Consider the following 20,678-nt stretch of genomic DNA (forward strand, 5'->3'; position numbering starts at 1 on the left):
TTTTAAGTCTGAATCAGAGCAGAAAACAAATAAACAAATCCACAAGGGCCGTGACGAGGGTTCGAACCTACGTCCGAGAGGATCCCAGATGCCAGACTAGGTTTGAACCCTCGTCACGACCCTTGTGGATTTGCTCATTTGATGCATCATGCTATTGTGATTTTTGTGTGTAAGAAAACATATTCACTACTGCAATTGATTTGCAATCAAATCAACTTACAGTACAGTATTTTCTTTTATATGGCAATGACAACTTTATTTATACTAATTTCAAAATAGTAGTTGCATATGACCTATTAGTTAATCTGGTAATTTTTTTTTACTAGGAAAATGATTAATTGGATTATCTAACTGGCTGGCAAAATTTTGTAATACTTTACCAGAATTCTCGCCTAATTCTTTGTCCCACAACTTAAGATTCTCTGTGCCGACGGGATCCTTACCCAACTAAATAATCAACAAAGACATAAGATGTAATTTAATTGCATACAAAATATAAAATTAGGCACGTACTTCATTATTTGGATATGTTCCATCCTTGTCGATAGCATTAACCTGTGTGACCTTTGTTCCTATTGGTTCACCTTCAAGGACGGTTTCCTGTTCACGTTCAGTAAACAGTGGAATTTCATCATTAACATCCTCCAAAACTACATATATAGTAGCTTCTGAGGCTAATTGTTGTGGACCATTATTCTGTAAGTCAAGAAATGATTCATGTTATGAGTGGCAATTAGATATATACTCAGCATCAAAATATAGTATCTGCTTTGGCGGAGGTTGTCAGCACTGGAGCTACTCGGGGAGGACACCATCACTGGAGCTACTTGGGGAGGACACCAGCACAGGAGCTACACTTGGGGAGGACACCATCACTGGAGCTACTTGGGGAGGACACCAGCACAGGAGCTACACTTGGGGAGGACACCATCACTGGAGCTACTTGGGGAGGACACCATCACTGGAGCTACTTGGGGAGGACACCAGCACAGGAGCTACACTTGGGGAGGACACCATCACTGGAGCTACTTGGGGAGGACACCATCACTGGAGCTACTTGGGGAGGACACCAGCACTGGAGCTACTCGGGGAGGACACCATCACTGGAGCTACTTGGGGAGGACACCAGCACAGGAGCTACACTTGGGGAGGACACCATCACTGGAGCTACTTGGGGAGGACACCAGCACTGGAGCTACTTGGGGAGGACACCAGCACTGGAGCTACTCGGGGAGGACACCATCACTGGAGCTACTTGGGGAGGACACCATCACTGGAGCTACTTGGGGAGGACACCAGCACAGGAGCTACTTGGGGAGGGCACCATCACTGGAGCTACTTGGGGAGGACACCATCACTGGAGCTACTTGGGGAGGACACCAGCACTGGAGCTACTTGGGGAGGACACCATCACTGGAGCTACTTGGGGAGGACACCATCACTGGAGCTACTTGGGGAGGACACCATCACTGGAGCTACTTGGGAGGACACCATCACTGGAGCTACTTGGGGAGGACACCATCACTGGAGCTACTTGGGGAGGACACCATCACTGGAGCTACTTGGGGAGGACACCATCACTGGAGCTACTTGGGGAGGACTCCATCACTGGAGCTACTTGGGGAGGACACCATCACTGGAGCTACTTGGGGAGGACACCATCACTGGAGCTACTTGGGGAGGACACCATCACTGGAGCTACTTGGGGAGGACACCAGCACAGGAGCTACTTGGGGAGGACACCAGCACAGGAGCTACTTGGGAAGGACACCAGCACTGGAGCTACTCGGGGAAGACACCAGCACAGGAGCTCCTCAGGGAGGACACCAGCACAGGAGCTACTTGGGAAGGACACCAGCACTGGAGCTACTCGGGGAGGACACCATCACTGGAGCTACTTGGGGAGGACACCAGCACAGTAGCTACACTTGGGGAGGACACCATCACTGGAGCTACTTGGGGAGGACACCAGCACAGGAGCTACTTGGGAAGGACACCAGCACTGGAGCTACTTGGGGAGGACATTAGCACAGGAGCTACTTGGGGAGGATATCAGCACAGGAGCTACTTGGGGAGGATATCAGCACAGGAGCTACTTGGGGAGGACATCAGCACAGGAGCTACTTGGGGAGGACATCAGCACAGGAGCTACTTGGGGAGGACATCAGCACAGGAGCTACTTGGGGAGGACATCAGCACAGGAGCTACTTGGGGAGGAGATCAGCACAGGAGCTACTTGGGGAGGACATCAGCACTGGAGCTACTTGGGGAGGACACCATCACTGGAGCTACTTGGGGAGGACACCAGCACAGGAGCTACACTTGGGGAGGACACCATCACTGGAGCTACTTGGGGAGGACACCAGCACTGGAGCTACTTGGGGAGGACACCAGCACTGGAGCTACTTGGGGAGGACACCAGCACTGGAGCTACTCAGGGAGGACACCATCACTGGAGCTACTTGGGGAGGACACCAGCACAGGAGCTACTTGGGGAGGACACCATCACTGGAGCTACTTGGGGAGGACACCATCACTGGAGCTACTTGGGGAGGACACCATCACTGGAGCTACTTGGGGAGGACACCATCACTGGAGCTACTTGGGGAGGACACCAGCACTGGAGCTACTTGGGGAGGACACCATCACTGGAGCTACTTGGGGAGGACACCATCACTGGAGCTACTTGGGGAGGACACCAGCACAGGAGCTACACTTGGGGAGGACACCAGCACTGGAGCTACTCAGGGAGGACACCATCACTGGAGCTACTTGGGGAGGACACCATCACTGGAGCTACTTGGGGAGGACACCATCACTGGAGCTACTTGGGGAGGACACCATCACTGGAGCTACTTGGGGAGGACACCATCACTGGAGCTACTTGGAGAGGACACCATCACTGGAGCTACTTGGGGAGGACACCATCACTGGAGCTACTTGGGGAGGACACCATCACTGGAGCTACTTGGGGAGGACACCAGCACAGGAGCTACTTGGGAAGGACACCAGCACTGGAGCTACTCGGGGAGGACACCAGCACAGGAGCTCCTCAGGGAGGACATACAGCACAGGAGCTACTTGGGAAGGACACCAGCACTGGAGCTACTCGGGGAGGACACCTTCACTGGAGCTACTTGGGGAGGACACCATCACTGGAGCTACTTGGGGAGGACACCAGCACAGGAGCTACACTTGGGGAGGACACCATCACTGGAGCTACTTGGGGAGGACACCAGCACAGGAGCTACTTGGGGAGGACACCATCACTGGAGCTACTTGGGGAGGACACCATCACTGGAGCTACTTGGGGAGGACACCAGCACAGGAGCTACACTTGGGGAGGACACCATCACTGGAGCTACTTGGGGAGGACACCAGCACTGGAGCTACTTGGGGAGGACACCAGCACTGGAGCTACTTGGGAGGACACCAGCACAGGAGCTACTTGGGAAGGACACCAGCACTGGAGCTACTCGGGGAGGACACCAGCACAGGAGCTCCTCAGGGAGGACACCAGCACAGGAGCTACTTGGGAAGGACACCAGCACTGGAGCTACTCGGGGAGGACACCTTCACTGGAGCTACTTGGGGAGGACACCATCACTGGAGCTACTTGGGGAGGACACCAGCACAGGAGCTACACTTGGGGAGGACACCATCACTGGAGCTACTTGGGGAGGACACCAGCACAGGAGCTACTTGGGGAGGACACCATCACTGGAGCTACTTGGGGAGGACACCATCACTGGAGCTACTTGGGGAGGACACCAGCACAGGAGCTACACTTGGGGAGGACACCATCACTGGAGCTACTTGGGGAGGACACCAGCACAGGAGCTACTTGGGAAGGACACCAGCACTGGAGCTACTTGGGGAGGACATCAGCACAGGAGCTACTTGGGGAGGATATCAGCACAGGAACTACTTGGGGAGGACATCAGCACAGGAGCTACTTGGGGAGGACATCAGCACAGGAGCTACTTGGGGAGGACATCAGCACAGGAGCTACTTGGGGAGGACATCAGCACTGGAGCTACTTGGGGAGGACATCAGCACTGGAGCTACTCGGGGAGGACACCATCACTGGAGCTACTTGGGGAGGACATCAGCACTGGAGCTACTTGGGGAGGACATCAGCACAGGAGCTACTTGGGGAGGACACCAGCACAGGAGCTCCTCAGGGAGGACACCAACACTGGAGCTACTTGAGGAGGACACCAGCACAGGAGCTACACTTGAAGAGGACACCAGCACTGGAGCTCCTCAGGGAGGACACCAACACTGGAGCTACTCGAGGAAGACACCATCACAGGAGCTACTTGGGGAGGACACCAGCACTGGAGCTACTTGCAGAGAACACCATCACTGGAGTTACTTGGGAAAAACACCAGCATTGCAGTTACTTGGGGAGGATATTCAATTTGGATGGCTTTCATGTTCATTGCTCTAATTATTAGTTTACAAACTGTAGTGTTTGTGTTCAGTAATTCAATTTATGCCCACATAAGTGATAAAAGCAGTGACTGAGCACTGTATTACAGGCCAACAATGTAATATGTACACTTATTCTGTGTAACAGCTTAAATTAAGTGTCTTTCAACCCACCTGTTTGTTGTGGTACTGTCTAGGGAAGTGCTCTAGACATAGGATTTAAATATAGGAGGGAAAGACCTCAATTCATGACTTGATGATAATTGCAGGCCCCAGGTACATGATAACCTCATCCCATGATAACATTTACAAACAACAGTGAAAATTGTTCATGGGCCTTGTGTAACTCCATTGCAACCACAGATATAGATATATTATAGCCATTCTCTATTTACATCACTGTATAAAAAAACCAGCATTGAATGTAATGAAACGCCATTTTCTGGGAGAGTTCCGGAGGCTACCCGGAACTATCCAGGCTGAATGATATGTATAACTTTCTGGCGTCAGTCAATGTGCACGGAGTTCTTACCTACCGGGGACCATGAGCCAGAACCTAGCCCCCCCTCAAGAGAAGCACGAGGAGCAATGGCCCATAGAAACTTCTGTGTGGTTGGCAGCATTCTATATCTGCCATCAACCGGATCTGGCACCCAGAAAGGTAGGCACCCCAAAACAAACCCCCATTCTGGTGAAACTATTGCTACTGAAAGCCAAACGAGTAGACAGAACTCCCCAAACGAAAATTAGCAAATGAGCATGACGTCGTCATGTCGCCACGCAGCTGTCTGCGCAACCCCCCCCCCTGGGAGGAGGAACGGGAAGCCCCAGACCCCCCAAGCCAGCGATCCTCCCTGCAGTTCTTAGGCTGGATGTCAAAATAAGTGAAAACACCGCCAACCAGAGAGAGAGAGGGAGGGAGGGGAGGGAGGGGAGGGAGGGAGGGGAGGGAGGGGAGGGAGGGAGGGGAGGGAGGGAGGGGAGGGAGGGGAGGGAGGGAGGGAGGGGAGGGAGGGAGGGAGGGAGGGAGGGGAGGGAGGGAGGGGAGGGAGGGAGGGAGGGAGGGAGGGAGGGGAGGGAGGGAGGGGAGGGAGGGGAGGGAGAGAGGGGAGGGAGAGAGGGAGGGAGGGGAGGGAGGGGAGGGAGGGGAGGGAGAGAGGGAGGGAGGGGAGGGAGGGAGGGGAGGGGAGGGGAGGGGAGGGGAGGGGAGGGGAGGGGAGGGGAGGGGAGGGGAGGGGAGGGGAGGGATGCCGGGGAGCCTCCGGGACTCACCCAGAAAATGGCGTTTTATTACATTCAATGCTGGTTTTCTGGGGGAAGCCCTGTTGGCTCCCCGGAGCTAACTACCCAAAGACAAGGAAAAACAGGGACTTACTCAGGCGGCAGCAATCAGTCCTCACTCCTCAACGCTCAGCCGAGACAACTGGCTGCAACCGCCGACATAATGCAACGCAGGCCCAACGAGGTCCAGGAACATTAATATTATAGCGAGCGGCCAGGACCCTGTTCGACCTTCAAAAACCCCATGCCCAAATGTCAACCCAAGACATGCCAAAGACGGCAGGTAAAGCAGTAAACTTAAGCACGACGTGGACACGAGAATAGAACACAGGTTGCCTAACCTTAATAATCCTGCAGACGAACTGGGAGACCCAAGCCTGGGAACAGGGAAGAAGGGAAACTGGATCAGCCCACAGCGCATTCCCGGCCACCAAAGCCGTGGCACGCAAATAATGGTGGAGAGCCGCAACCATGCACAAGACATGATGCACCCATGGCCTCACCAACCAATCATCAACAACCCAATGACCCCTCTGGAAAGCAGCAGTCTCATTCTTCGCCAGCAAAGAAAGAGACAACTGCAACCGAACAAACCTACTACCAGGACCAAAAGAGCAGAAACCCCTGCGGCGGCAGAGAACATAAAGCTCCCTGACCCAACCTCCCAGAGGCCAATGCCAACAGGTAAAGAGCCTTGGATAAACAATCCTGTACCGAAGGGACAACCACAAACCGAGAAGAGTTGCAAGAGGGCACCCGGTCCAAGGACCAGGAGGGCTCAAATGACGCGTGAGCAGGCCGGAGGTGAAACAACGCACGAGACAACTTGCGGAATGGAGCAGATGTAACATCAATACCGAACACAAGCTGAAGTGTCTCTGCCAGTGCCGCACATTAGGAGGCGACAGTATTTGGCATAAGATGACTGTCCTGAAACAACCACGAAAGGAAGATCAAAACAACCCTATCAGAGACCGAAGTACAAGGGAAGCCGGTCGGCCGAGCGGACAGCACGCTGGTCTTGTGATCCTGTGGTCCCGGGGTCGATCCCGGGCGCCGGCGAGAAACAATGAGCAGAGTTTCTTTCATCCTATGCCCCTGTTACCTAGCAGTAAAATAGGTACCTGGGTGTTAGTCAGCTGTCACGGGCTGCTTCCTGGGGGTGGAGGCCTGGTCGAGGACCGGGCCGCGGGGACACTAAAAGCCCCGAAATCATCTGAAGATAACCTGAAGATAACACCTACGCAGTGATAGGAAAAACAGGGAGGACCGCCAGGAAACCTCTTACTGCCGCTGAGACAAAGCACACAGATGGGAGACCAACAACGAAGCCACCTGAAGGGGACTCCCCCGAGACTGCCCGAGTCTCAACACCAACTAAACCCTGCCCTGACTCCAAAACCCTCAGATGCTTCGGAACTAGAAGCAACGGAAGAGGAATCGGATGGACAACAGAAGGGGAAAGACAAGGAGGGGAGAACGGAACCAGAGCCGAAGCGTTTCCCACCCCCCAAGTCCAGGTCCATAAAACCAAAATGGGGCCGTCTCGGGGGCATCTGGGGAAGCAACTAACCTAGGGCGTTACAGCTACCTAAACCTAGCATGCAATGCAGCTGCTGCCTGCACCCTCATATCATGATCAGTAGCTTGGGTGAACTGCAGCTCATACAGACAACAAACGTCGCACGACTCCGGGTCAAAAAAAATCACCAACCCAACAGGCAGCATAGCAGAGGCACAACCGGTGATTGTCCCCCAGAGACAAGGGGACAGACCAACCTTCTATCTCGCACAAAGCGAGAGGGGACTCAATGGTCACATCCATTGGACCACGGAGCCCCCGCAGAGGTTTCCCAGGGCCCTTAGCCTTATTAACACTCTAAGAGAAGCCCAGGCAGGGTACTGCAAACCGGCACCCAAGACTACCAAACATCTGCTAATAAATACCTGGTATGCATCCACTCACAGAGTCCTAGCAAGGAGTACCACCAACCACACAAAAACTGAGAATAGATATAATGATAGATTTATACACCCCAACACAGAAGGGACAACCACCAAGGCAGACCACCCCCCCCCCCCTCACCAGGAAGAAAAACAAAAACAAAAGTAAAACCCTGCAAGAGGACAACGTACTCAGGTGGAACAGAGCCGGCCACTGTAAGAGGTGAAACCTAGCTGTGCAGTACCCTGGGCTTCTACCAGTGACAAAAACTACCCCGACCCAGAGGCAATCATGGGCAACAAAGACCTCAGAGGACTCCTAAGGTGGCCAAGTACCGAGCAGTAAAAGACACAGCGGGGGTAGATCCTGAGGTGACATGTGGAAGGTGGCCCCAAGCCCCAAGGGCAGTACTTACAGGGCACCTAGGGAAGGTGACCTTAGGCACATGCAGCCCGAGTACTGAAGAATATTACTCCTGGCTTGAACACCACCAGTAACAACAGTCCACACCACAAGGCACAGTAACCGAGACAAATCACTGGAGCCAGGGCACAAGATCATGCCAGTAACATATCAGCCTGAGAACTGCAGAGTGGATTGCCAGCATGGGGGGTCTGGTGCTCCCCCTTCCCCCTTCTGGGGAAAGGGGGTGCGCAGACAGCGGCGCTGCGACATAATGACGTCATGCTCATTTGCTAATTTTCGTTTGGGGGAGTTCTGTCCACTCGTTCGGCTTTTGGTAGCAATAGTTTCACCAGAATAAGGGTTTGTTTTGGGGCGCCTACCTTTCTGGGTGCCTGATCCAGTCTATTGCAGACATAGAATGCTCACAACCACACGGGGGTTTCTATAGGCCATTGCTCCTTGTACCTCTCTTGAGGGGGGTCAGGTTCTGACTCATGGTCCCCGGTAGGCAAGAACTCCGTGAACATTGATGCCAGAAAGTTATACATATCCATTCAGCCTGGATAGCTCCGGGGAGCCGATGGGGCTCCCCTCCAAAAACTTGACAATAATAATGAAAATGGAGCATATCATGATGACTACTGTGGCCTAGGTTATTTACAAATGAAAAATACATTTAAAGGGTTAAATACTCAGTGTGTTTTATAGTCAAACTCATTTGAGAATAAACAGTCCAAAAAATTAAGTGGCTAAAGCAATGAAAAAGTGACCAAGATAGAAATGCCACTCCATGGGGGTAGTAGAACCTACCATAAAGCCAATGTATCAAAATGCTGGTGTCTGGCAAAAAATAAAAAATCTAAAAAATAATAGCAGAAAAGAATAATCTGAGAAGAAGGGTGTTCGTATGAAGAACAATAATTCACCCAAAGATGTTGCCTGCAAAATTCAGCAAATTATAGGATTGAGAAGAGTGTACACAGATGGTTAGATCATGTTAAACAAATTAATTCAAAAGGAATATTAGGGAAGAAAATGGCAGACATTCTACATGTAGTCAAGGATTGAGTATGAACAAGTGTATGAACCTGGCTAGGTTGACACAGGTAAGAGGGAGTGAATATGTTGCATATCTGTACACAACTCATGGCTGTACTTTAGACAAGTCTTATGAAGCAGTATTGTACTGCTGTAGAAGATTTGCTGGAGCAGTATTACTTTTTGCTGTTATGTTGTTAAATTGTGGATGGTATGGAGAATTGACAAGTGCCATTTTGAATATCTAATACTTTTGTCAATACCACTCTCTTAATTTCTCTAGGCAAATGCCTCATCACTCCATGAAAGTAGAAAACATAATAATATTGATGTTAACTTTATTTCAAGAATACAATATATATTTCAAGACTAAACAAAATCATAAAGACTTACCTCTACTCGGACCGTTAAGTTGTATTCCTTTATACTTTCGTAGTCTAATGGATGGTTGACTTTGATATCCGCCCAGGTATCCCCATTGTCCGGCCGTTGTTGTAAATAGAAGGTATCATGCTTGTTGGTCTGAGCTGTGGATCCACGGATGATTCGATAGAACACTACCGGGTTATCCTTTATACCAGAGCTGTAGTAGTATCGTTGTACCAGGGTGGGGAATGATGGTCACATGTTAGCTTTTGAAATGGAGGGATGAAATTGTTGGCAAATCATTGAACAAAAAGTCAGTAAAAATTATATTTTTATATTTTTCACAAACTTGATTTATCAAAACCCATGTCAGTTTTCATGAAAATAAACTGTACAGAAAAATAAAAATATGTGGTTACTAAGTACTCGCAGTGCTAATTTTTTTAAGATTCCTACTACCTCTATCTAATATAAAATATTCTTTTGGACATCTGTCTTTCAACTAAGATCTGACTCCTTGTTTGATGTCACACTAGTCGACTAGTTTTATATAATCTATATGACACTAGTACTGTAAGCAAAGACGGAGCTAACGTTTTATATACAGGACTGAGAGTGCAGCAAATATTCTGATAAACTAAACTGGACTGCTGCATTAACTACTGTGCTCTATTTCCGAGTTAGCAACTATTATGCATCGGAGTTCAAAGTGCACTTCCTGCTCAGTTGATCTACAATGTGCATCTACTAAAGCCTAGAGTGTGTGTCTGTTATTCAGAATGTGCCAAAGATCTTCTGCCACAATTGTGCTGTACAAATTGTCACTTCAAAATCCTTATGATCCAAGAAATACTCAGCTATCAAGGAAAATATTTTAAGCAACTAATGGAGACCTAAGTATGTGTTTACCTCGACAGCATTAACTGAACTTGGAAGATGAGAATTTTAAAGTGACTAAGGTGAGACCTATTACTTGGTAAGAGTGAGGCCAGATCAGATGGGTGCATCTTCTATTCCACGTGTACGCATTTTGCCGAAACTGGTGCTATTTAAGGCCAAAAACGATCTTGACTAAATAGCTCCTGTGAATGGTATGGGCCGCCCAGCCTCTGTCCAGCCTAAAGAAACACTGCAGACCAAATCCTCAGCAAACTGAAAGTGCTATAAACTACACGAATGGTGTCCGATGACAAAAAAAAAAAAAATAATAGCAACCAAATGAAAAGTTGCATCAGCACAACAATCATAATGATCCGATTACAGGCACTGCACAGGGAATAGCAAGAATAAAAATGCAAAACAAGAGACTGCATGTGCCATGACAAGAGACAATGAGCGTTGTCCAAAGTCGTGCCGAGGTTCTCTCCCTCGTCATTACACATTTAAGCATTCAGTCAACTGAAAAAGGCAACATACTTTGAAAGCCTGCTTGTATCTTAGACCCTCAAGCCCTATGCCTAGTTATCTAATAACTAACAAACTGCACTACTGCATAACTCCGGGCTACAGCTTGGCTGTTTCAAATAAAAAATAAAAAACAAATTTTATTTAATTTCTAACTAAGGTTATCTCTGTTTCAATAAAACTTAGGGGGTTAATTTGCAAGTTTATTCACTAAGAAATTATCAAACTCTGGATGCAAACTTAACTCTCACCATTCACATAGCAAGCAGACACTGGTACATATCATGCTGTCATAACCCGTCCTTAGGGTGAGCAAAACTGTTATGGACATTCAGGGCCGAGCTTATATTCAGAGTAGCTATTTATTGGTTCGTCAGGCAAAATGGTAAGATTTGTGCAGGTTTAATTCATTCTTGTGTCAAAGTAATAAAAAATTAATGCATACGTACTCTAAAAATTAATATACTGTATACTGGTGCCATCACAGAAATTTTGAATTAATAATTTGCTGTTAATTCCTAACTACAAATACAGTAATTATTGATTAATAAGTGGCCAGTGCTAGACCTAAAGCTATGCTAGTTAAGTCCTGAAAATCTAACAATTGGGTTTTGAGCATATTTACTGATAAACAAAAATTTCACAAAAAACAAAAATCAAATTCTGAGATACAGTGAAAAGTTTATTAAAGAGGTAAGAGTTAAGAAGAGTAATGGGTACATGCAAGGCTAGTCATGCTAAAGGATCGTGCAAATGTTACGTGCTATAATGCTCATGCATGTTTGCTGAGGCAGGGCTTGGGAGCAACGGGTCAACGTGCCAAATGCTCCAAATCTTCAAACAGCCCGGATATCTGAAGCAGCACATCACACTCAGTGCTCAGGTATTACCTCATGTGGACACCCTTAGATAGTCTTTCATGAAAATACTTACATGACCGTCTTAAAAATTTAAGCAATGACATTACAATCAATATTTTAGAATGTCAGCCTAATAAAAGCTCCTGATATATGAATGGCAATGTTCTGGTAAAGGTGTCAGCATAAGTGAGTGTGAGGTGCCTGCAGGAGCAGACCATCGCGTGCGGGGCAGACAGGCCCAAAGGGTCTGGTCGAGCAGCACAACAGACCTGGCCTTCACTGAGATAACTCCTGCCCCTACTGGCAAGTTTTCCTTGATGTAAATGGGGCCATAGATGGACTGGGTCCATACAGGAGGGTTGTTGGCGCGATCCACTACATCAATCTGAACGTCCACCGTGCGAGACAGTGGAGGGAACCCACGGTCCTGAGCTACGGCGGTCAGCCGGTACGATTCTCGCTGTGCACAGTTGTGGAGAGAGCGAACATTAGGGTTAGTAATGTTAGTGTCTTTGTAGACTCTCTAGGCTACCTTTAGGAGACTTTAATGGCATAAACAAAAATTATTTAGGAAAAGAAAAATCTGCCACAGGTTTAACTGCGCTGGAAACTATGAAAAAAAGAGTAGTACACTATAAGCGGCGGAGAGGGTGCTGCAAGGGGCGTGGGTGTTAGTACAGATTGGTTACCCCGGCCCGGCCCAGCAGACCCCCCTAGCAGCACAGCAACACTAGCTAGTAACTAGTGGGAGCTTGGTAGTGACTACACGGCGGCAGTGGAATTGCCTGGCGGGAGAGGCCTGGGAGGAGAGTTAGTGGCCTGCTAGCGGCCCGCCCGGCATCATCCACCACCCACTACCAACCTGGCCTTGATGGAGTAGACGTTCTGACCCACACTAATATTCTCTGGGATCCTCTTGGGCTCATAGACCCGCTGATCCCACACGGGTGGGCGGTTGGCTCGGTCCACGATACTGAGACGAACCAGTACCTCCGAGGTGAGAGGAGTTTGACCCTGGTCCGTGGCAGTTACAACCACCTCGTACTCCCCGCGCTAATCAGACACACAACATTCACCACATCCGCCACATGGGGGAGAACGAGTCACAAGGTCAAAATCAGGATTGGGTAAAAAAAATGCTCAAAACCTAGTGGAATAACAGTTAAAAATATTAAATCTTGGACATGAAATTACAGTACACATAAAAACTCAGAAGAATAAAACATAAGGTTCAAAACACGAGTACACAGGGAATTAAGGACATATGGGAACAAAAAGACAATTCCTGACAAACAGCAGGATTTCTCAAGGGATGTTCACTCAAATGCCACATTAAAATACATACTGACGATAAAACAATACCCCTAAGTATCTACCTTAATACTTGTATGTTAAAGGTAAGGCTGGTAGGTTCCTACATGGCCTTGTATAGCACTGCTTACACCCAAGATTAATGGGTCAAACACTCTAAGAAGGTAGAGGCTTGTGATCTGTATTACTCAGGATGTTAGACGTACCACAGAAGGTTCAGGTTTTCTGCAGCGTGTTAATATCAGCAAGGATTACTGCAACTGGCAAGGCATAGATATTACTATTTAAGAATGTAAAAATGTAATCATATTCTGATACTTACTGGCACACATTCACTTACAACAGGCAGACATGACTTGATTTAAAGTGGTAGAAAGAAAAAGTATTAATTATAATGTGTTACTCTTTGCCATTACATTTATTAAATAAACTGTAGAGCAGTGCCAAATAAGAAAGTATTAAATATTGAGTTCAACTTAATAAATTAGTTAAACCTTCTTGAAAGCCAACCAAATATTTTGAAAATAAGACTGCAAATTAGCTTTTAATTCCTTTAAGCCTAAAATTAATAGAATTGAATAAAATCCCATTCTAGAAGAACTAGGCAATTATAAGCAGTGCATTTTAAATTAACTAGCTCTAGACTCCTGCCTTGTTCCAACTGATGATAATTTATCATGCGGACAGGTTAACAACCATTCATGTTACCGCTATTGCACAACATTCATGTAAGTGCTCCTACGGTTCCTACACTTACTTGGTAAAGCATCTCTTTCAACTCTTTATATTTCATGTAACCGGTGTGTCTTACATAACTTTTAAGAAAATAATCCTAATGCAAAAACTGTCCAATATCAACTGCATGGTCAATGAAGTTCCCGAATGAAGATAAACCTAACATGACAGCCAATGTCAGCTTCAAGGTCAATCAGGTTCATTACCAAGACATAGCCAGCCTGCTCCATTTCACGCAAACAAAACAAAAGATGTATGTCGACTATTCTACTCGAACATTAAATGTCCTAAAAAATTCTAAAAAAGTGATATCAAACAACACAGCACATATAAACAAAATGTACTTTTATTTTTGTGATAAAATTTTGTAAACTACAAAAAATAACTTAGAAGGAACAGATGTAGTTCTTGAAGGGTTATAATAAAGTGTTGTCATCAGGGCAGTCTTGTCTAAGGGTACTGTTGATAGAATCACAATCATTGTTCTGAGTACAGTACTTAATTCATAATAAAAACCACACGCTAAAATTTAAGTATCATGAGACAACGAGAAATATTATTTATTTGTACTAATCTAAGACTCATTTGTATCTTTGAGTATCAATAATCATCTATATTTTAAAGCATGATATTAGAAAAAATACAAAAATACTGAGTGATTTAACAATATTAAGAGGGCCTGGGGAGCACTTTAAGAGATGTTTTTATGAAAATAAAAACATTAAGTCAGACTGCTAGAGTAGACTCAGTGCAATAAATATCAATCTATTTTAGTACAATTTAAAAAGGTTAAAATGCCCCAATTGCATTATATTTAACAATTTATTTATATAAATTAAATTTCTTTCATATTTTGCTTAAAACAATTAAAGAGTTTACTGTGACCCTTATGAAGAGCAAAATAATTTTAATGGAACTTTTAATAAAATTGAGAAATACAATAATTAAGTTCCCTAATTGCTATCTAATCTTCTCAATTACATAGGAAAAAGCCTATATAATTTAATTATCTAAAATTTTGTAAAACTAGTCATTAATCGTTGCCTACTCCAGTTTCCACCTGTTCCACTCGTCTTTGTGTACTGCATCCATAATATGCATCTTCATTTCACTGCACATTCAAACAATTCTCTCTAATAACTAAGTTCCCCGTTATTGGTACTTACGTCTAGAGGCTTCTTCAGTATTATCCACCCTGACTCTGGTTGGACCTCAAAGTAATCCAGGTCACCTGGATTTGATGCTGATGTCAGGTTGTAGATGATTGCACCGTTGTTATCAGCATCTTCATCCGAGGCAGACACACGCAAAATATTCGTTCCCACATTTGTGTCCTGCTTCACATTCTCTATATATTTCTGAGAAAGAGATGAATAATGGTTAATGTAAAGTTATTCCGAAGTATATAGAGTCCTATGGCTGTCCAGAAGGCATGATAGGAATAATGGTTAATGTAAGACTACTCGGAAAAATGTTCAAGTCCTATGGTTGTCCAGAAGGTGTGTGTGTGCGGGGAGAGTAATAGTTAATATTAGTGATGGGACGATACTAAAACTTCTGATAATTCTGATACTGATGAAGACCCCATTAAAACGTCTCAATTCCAATATGATTATCGATTCCAATTCAGGTTCTTTAAAAAAAAAAAAAAAAAAAAAAAGTTGGATACTTATTTTTCTGAAAATTTCTGTATTTTTGTTTGAAAAAATTAATGCTTAACATTATGAGCATGTTAATGTATTAATAATATAAAAGATTGACTTAAGAATAGAAAACAATTGGTAAATCCAGCTTAATCTTCTGGAAGAAACCTAAAAATTGAAAATATTCCATTATACATGAGACTGTACTGGTACAATAAAATACTGTACAATACTGTACATTATTATGTACTGTACAATAAAATACTGTACAATATTGTACAATATTATGTACTGTACAATAAACTAATGTACAATACTCTACATTATTATGTACTGCATAATAAAATACTGTACAATACTGTACATTATTATGTACTGTACAATATTATGCACTGTACAATAAAATACAATTTGAAATCTTATTTCAAATAAAGTTAATATTGCAACACTAAATTAAAGCATAGCTTATTCCATTTTACTCAAGTAATCCTTAATGTACAAAATACACGATAAATAAACACAGAAAACACTCCATTCCCCATCACATGTGTACATATTGTAGAAGTTTACATTACAGTAACATTTATAATATTTTTTTTTTTTTTTCAAATAAAATTACAGTGGAACCTCGAGTGACGAGCACCTCAATCTACGAGCATTTTGAATAACGAGTGCACCAATCGGCGAAAATTTGTCTCGATTGACGAGCTTTTGTTTGATTAACGAGAAAAGCACATGCTGCTCCCTAATGTTCCCGCTGGTTCTCGCAAATTCTCAGACACCTCCGATGATGCAAATAACAGTTTTTTTATTTTGTTTTAAAGATGCTAATGACGCTGGGATGTAAAAGGGTGACTGCTGTAATGTTGCTAAGCATTGATTTTGATTTTTTAGACAAAATTGGGGAAAAAAAATTGAAAAAGTACAAATGTTAAAAATGTTCGTTCAGTGAATGTCAGGTTGGTTGCTATATTTTCTAAAAAAAAGAAATGAAAAATAAAAAAAAATGTCATAAAGGTTCGTTCAGTGATGGTCAGGTAGGCTGCTCCATTTTTTTTAAATTAAAACAAAAAAAAATATTGGAAGAATTTGAAACAAGACAAATGTCATAGAGGATCATTCAGTCTATGTCAGGTAGGCTGCTCCATTATTAATAAAAAATATGACAATTACAAAACAAATTTAACAAATTTGAAAACAAAACAAAGAAAAAAATGTCATAATGGAGCATCCTACCTGACAAACACTGAACGAACCTTTATGACATTTCTCCTTATTTTAAATGTGTTCATTTTTTCCATACAAAATTGCAGCAGGCTACCTGACATGCACTGAATGGACCTTTTTCTATATTTTTTTTTTTTTTTTTTTTTACAAATCTGAAAAAAGACAAAATGTCATAAAGGTTTGTTCAGTGTATGTCAAGTAGGCTGCTCCATTTTCTTTAAAAGAAATGAAAAATAAAAAAATAAAATTGAACAAAATTGAAGAAAGAAAAATGTCATAAAGGTTTGTTCAGTGTATGTCAGGTAGGCTGCTCCATTATTTAAAAAATCGAATATCATATTGATGTTTTTCAGTGGTAAAACGGATTAATTTTATTTCCATTATTTTAAATGGGGAAATTTGTTTTGAAAGACGAGCGTTTCACATGATGAGCTCGATGCCGGAACGGATTAAATTTGTTAATCGAGGTTCCACTGTACTTTGCAATAGTAAAATGAAACTCTTGGGTATAATACTTGGCTGTTAATTATCATAATTTAAACCATTTTAATTATTACCTGAAACAAAAGATTTATTTTGTTATTAATGTTAAGTTGTTTTATGAATCAGAAATCACGATAAATTTACGTCTACTCTAATTACTGATCAATGCTCGATTCTTCTGATTCTCGATCCCAATTCCAATTAATCATCCCATCACTAGTTAATAAGAGACTACTCTGAAGAATGTTCAGGTCTTATGGTTATCCAGGTGTGAGGAGAGTAATTAAGGTATGACTACCGTACTCTGAAGATTGTCTCCCAGTTTTTTTAATCATCCAATACCCAAAAAATTAAGCAAGTACTGTATTATCCATGAGAACAAGGTAAGAAATAGTCAATGTCATCACATGAAAGACATTTATACTATTCTCTATTTTCTATGTAAAATTGTTCAAATATCTCATAGGTATAAAAAACTAAATTTATGTAACTCATGAACAAATTACAAGAGACTTGTTCTGCCCAGAACAGAGAAACACTAGTAGCTTTAATCCATTAAAAGTTTAATAATAGAAATGTGAAACACATTAAAAAGGCTACAAGATGGTGTCTGTTCGATGGCAATTTAATACACTCATGTATATAATAATGGAGACTTTAGTTATTGTTAATGTAGCATTAAAGCATTTACCAAAAGACAAATGAGATAATTCTATAAAGAAAACCTGCATAGAATGTAACGAAATGCAATTTCTGAGCGAAAGCATATTTCACTAACATGGTCTCTAACTACTAGACTGCATCAGCCGTAGACCTCAGTTTGGCCTACCAGAGAACAAAGCCAGAACCTGGCACCCCTCACAGAAGTGCAGGAAACAGGCGACACTCCTCCACCTCTCTTGGTAAGGCACCCAGAAAGTCAGTGAACCAATACAGACCACTGCTGGTTTCACAAGAGACCAAAGCCTCAACCCGCTGAATGAACTCGCCAAAAATATAAACAAATGATCAATAATCTCTTGGAACAAGTGTGTGCTAGTTCCCCACACCCTTCCCACTCACTTGGGAAAGAAAGGGGGCTGGGGCTCACGCTGTTCACTGGTTCAAGTTATCTAGAGCAGATACACACACAAAACTTCCCAACCGCCGACCTGGAAGGGATGGGGGAAATAGGGAGACACCAGGGCTCACCCAGAAATTGGCATTTCACTACATTTCATTCAATGCTGTTTTTCTGTGGGAAGCCCCTTATGGCTCCCTGAAGCTAACTACCCACAGAGAAAAAAAACAAGGACTCACCAGGGAGGAGGAACCATAGGCAGTCAAAATGAATGTGAAACACCAGGCCAAGAAACACGACCCACTGCTTAATGCGACCACAAGGGTTAATGATAAAGCCTGAGAACATTAACCAAGTACTGGGCCACCAGTACCCTGTTCAATTACCAGAACCAAAAGTAGCAAGACTGACACCCCACAATGAAACCTAACCAATTCCTGAGCTGATAATGAATAGAAATGTACCAGTACACATCCAGGAGATTCAGGGATGTGACCCAGGAGCCCGTCTCTAATATGAGATGAACCTGGGCCAAAGAGGTCAACCACAACGTAGGCCAGGGAATTAAGTGGTTCAACCTTAACAGATTGTGGATAAACTGGAGCGCTACCGAGTTTACCAGAAGCACCAGAGTCAGCCATGGCTTACTGACAACCAAAGGACCCTACTGCAGATGTATACCCGCCAAATACACGACGAAACTACGACATTGCTACAACGTGCAAACAAGTTTTAACACCTAACAATTTTAACAACCAATATAACATGTTTTAGAAACATTCTAATACATCATAAAAATGTTATAACAAGATGTAACAGCTTTATTACAAGTTGTAATAAGGGAATCATAGGGACCGTTATGTTGTGGTGTTTGCAGGGTAGCATGTGCTCCCTCAGCAAACGAACTCATGGCTTGAACCAGTGGACAGCATGAGCCCCAGCCCCTCACCCTCCCCAAGTGAGTGAGAGGGGTGGGGTGAGGAGGGGAGGAGGCTTTTATGACCCAGGTATTTACATGGTTCCTAACTGTACAATTTATAAATGTTATACATATCATCACACCTCATTTAGTTATGTATTGCAGTTGTCTATATTCCTGAACTCAGTTTCATAGTGCTGTTATGATACATGCATTCTTATCTTATTTTATTGTGTTGCAGATGCTATTATATTACATTGTTCTTGGTATAGTATTAAGAGGTGTGGGTTGTATTATACAGTTTGAGAGTTGGTTAGTGGAAGCGGTATATGTGTATAATCACTTGTGCTGAACGGGTATTTGACACGATTGGTTTGAGTGCGAGTCGATTGTACCAGCTGTGTGTAATTAAAGGGAAATTATTTTCTGAGTAGGAAGTATAATTATATAAGTACAGTATCGTGTTTCTAGTAATGTTTAATGTATTTAATACTTATGTTAATAAGTGTATGGTACAGTTTATCACAGTGAGGAACTGTGGCTTTTTTGTTATAATTACGTGGCGTTGTGGCTACAATGTGTCCGAGAAGCTCGCTTTGCCACTGTGAGCAAATGTCGAGTCAGCTGCAGACGGGTTGTGGAAACGACTGGTTGTACCAGCTGGAAGTTAGGTAGTATTGTTTATTTGCTTGGTGCCATGTTGTTTGCAATGAGTCCAGTATTCATGCGATTTATTATCAAGTTGTGTATATCAACGTGTGTCAGAGTGGTCATAAGCCCATAATTAGTTAATTATTATTCTTGTCTGTACAGTACTTTGTTTTATTTTTTATTAAGTAATAAATGAAACACAGTAAACTGGTGTTTCATTCTTTTAAAAATAGTTGTTTTAATTAATGAATCCTGTAATTAGCAATTGTGGGAACCAGTCAATAAGAAGCTTCAGAAGCTGCTTCCAGGAACACGAGCTTCACCAAGTGCAATTGGTAACGGGAGAACGAGTGCACGCTTGTTTCAAGAATTTTTATATCATTTGTTTACATTCTTAGGGGAGTTCATTCTCAGAATTGTGAGGCTTTGATCTCTTTTGAACTTAGCAGTGGTCAGAATTGGTTCTCTGACTTTCTGGGTGCCTTTCCCGGTGAGGTGGTCGAGTGTCGCCCGCTCCCTGTACCTCTGTGAGGGACTAGGACCAAGTTCTGGCTCGGATCCCTGATAGGCTGAACTGAACTCCACAGCTGATTTGATAGTCATCTCAGTGAAATACGTTCAGAGAGCTACAAGGAAATATGTGAAGTTTGGATATTTACGAACATTGTAAAAAACACTGGTACATTAGTGGAGAATAAAAATCTATCACACTACAAATGAAGCCACAATGGTGGTGGAGAGCAGAAACAAATAGAGAGACTAAAACCAGGTATACACCATGAGAGAAGCTTGGCACTGCCCAAGAGCAGGTCTTCATCAGTGGCCTTATCAAATTCCTCCCACCACCCTGCCTCCTTTTCTCCTTCCATCTCTCTTGAAATTAGCAAAAATACTTTCCAACTCCTAAGTCAATCAG

The 20,678-nt window shown here is 43.9% G+C and overlaps 1 protein-coding gene across 9 annotated transcripts in view; it reads right to left on the reverse strand.

The window, feature by feature from the left end:
- Positions 1–20,678, reverse strand: part of CadN (neural cadherin) — a 724,585-nt gene that overhangs the window by 291,312 nt on the left and 412,595 nt on the right. For 7 of the 9 annotated variants that reach the window (XM_069324325.1, XM_069324357.1, XM_069324337.1 and 4 more), the window contains 4 exons: positions 14,946–15,137; positions 12,596–12,786; positions 9,497–9,686; positions 514–696 (listed from right to left, as the gene is read on the reverse strand). In XM_069324325.1, the coding sequence (XP_069180426.1) occupies positions 514–696; positions 9,497–9,686; positions 12,596–12,786; positions 14,946–15,137 (756 nt within the window). Of the gene's footprint in view, positions 1–513; positions 697–9,496; positions 9,687–12,002; positions 12,194–12,595; positions 12,787–14,945; positions 15,138–20,678 lie in introns of all 9 variants that reach the window. The other 2 variants (XM_069324352.1, XM_069324320.1) reach the window with 1 other exon arrangement.

Source organism: Procambarus clarkii, chromosome 2, assembly GCF_040958095.1.
Source record: "Procambarus clarkii isolate CNS0578487 chromosome 2, FALCON_Pclarkii_2.0, whole genome shotgun sequence".
In the NCBI taxonomy this organism is placed as follows: domain Eukaryota; kingdom Metazoa; phylum Arthropoda; class Malacostraca; order Decapoda; family Cambaridae; genus Procambarus; species Procambarus clarkii.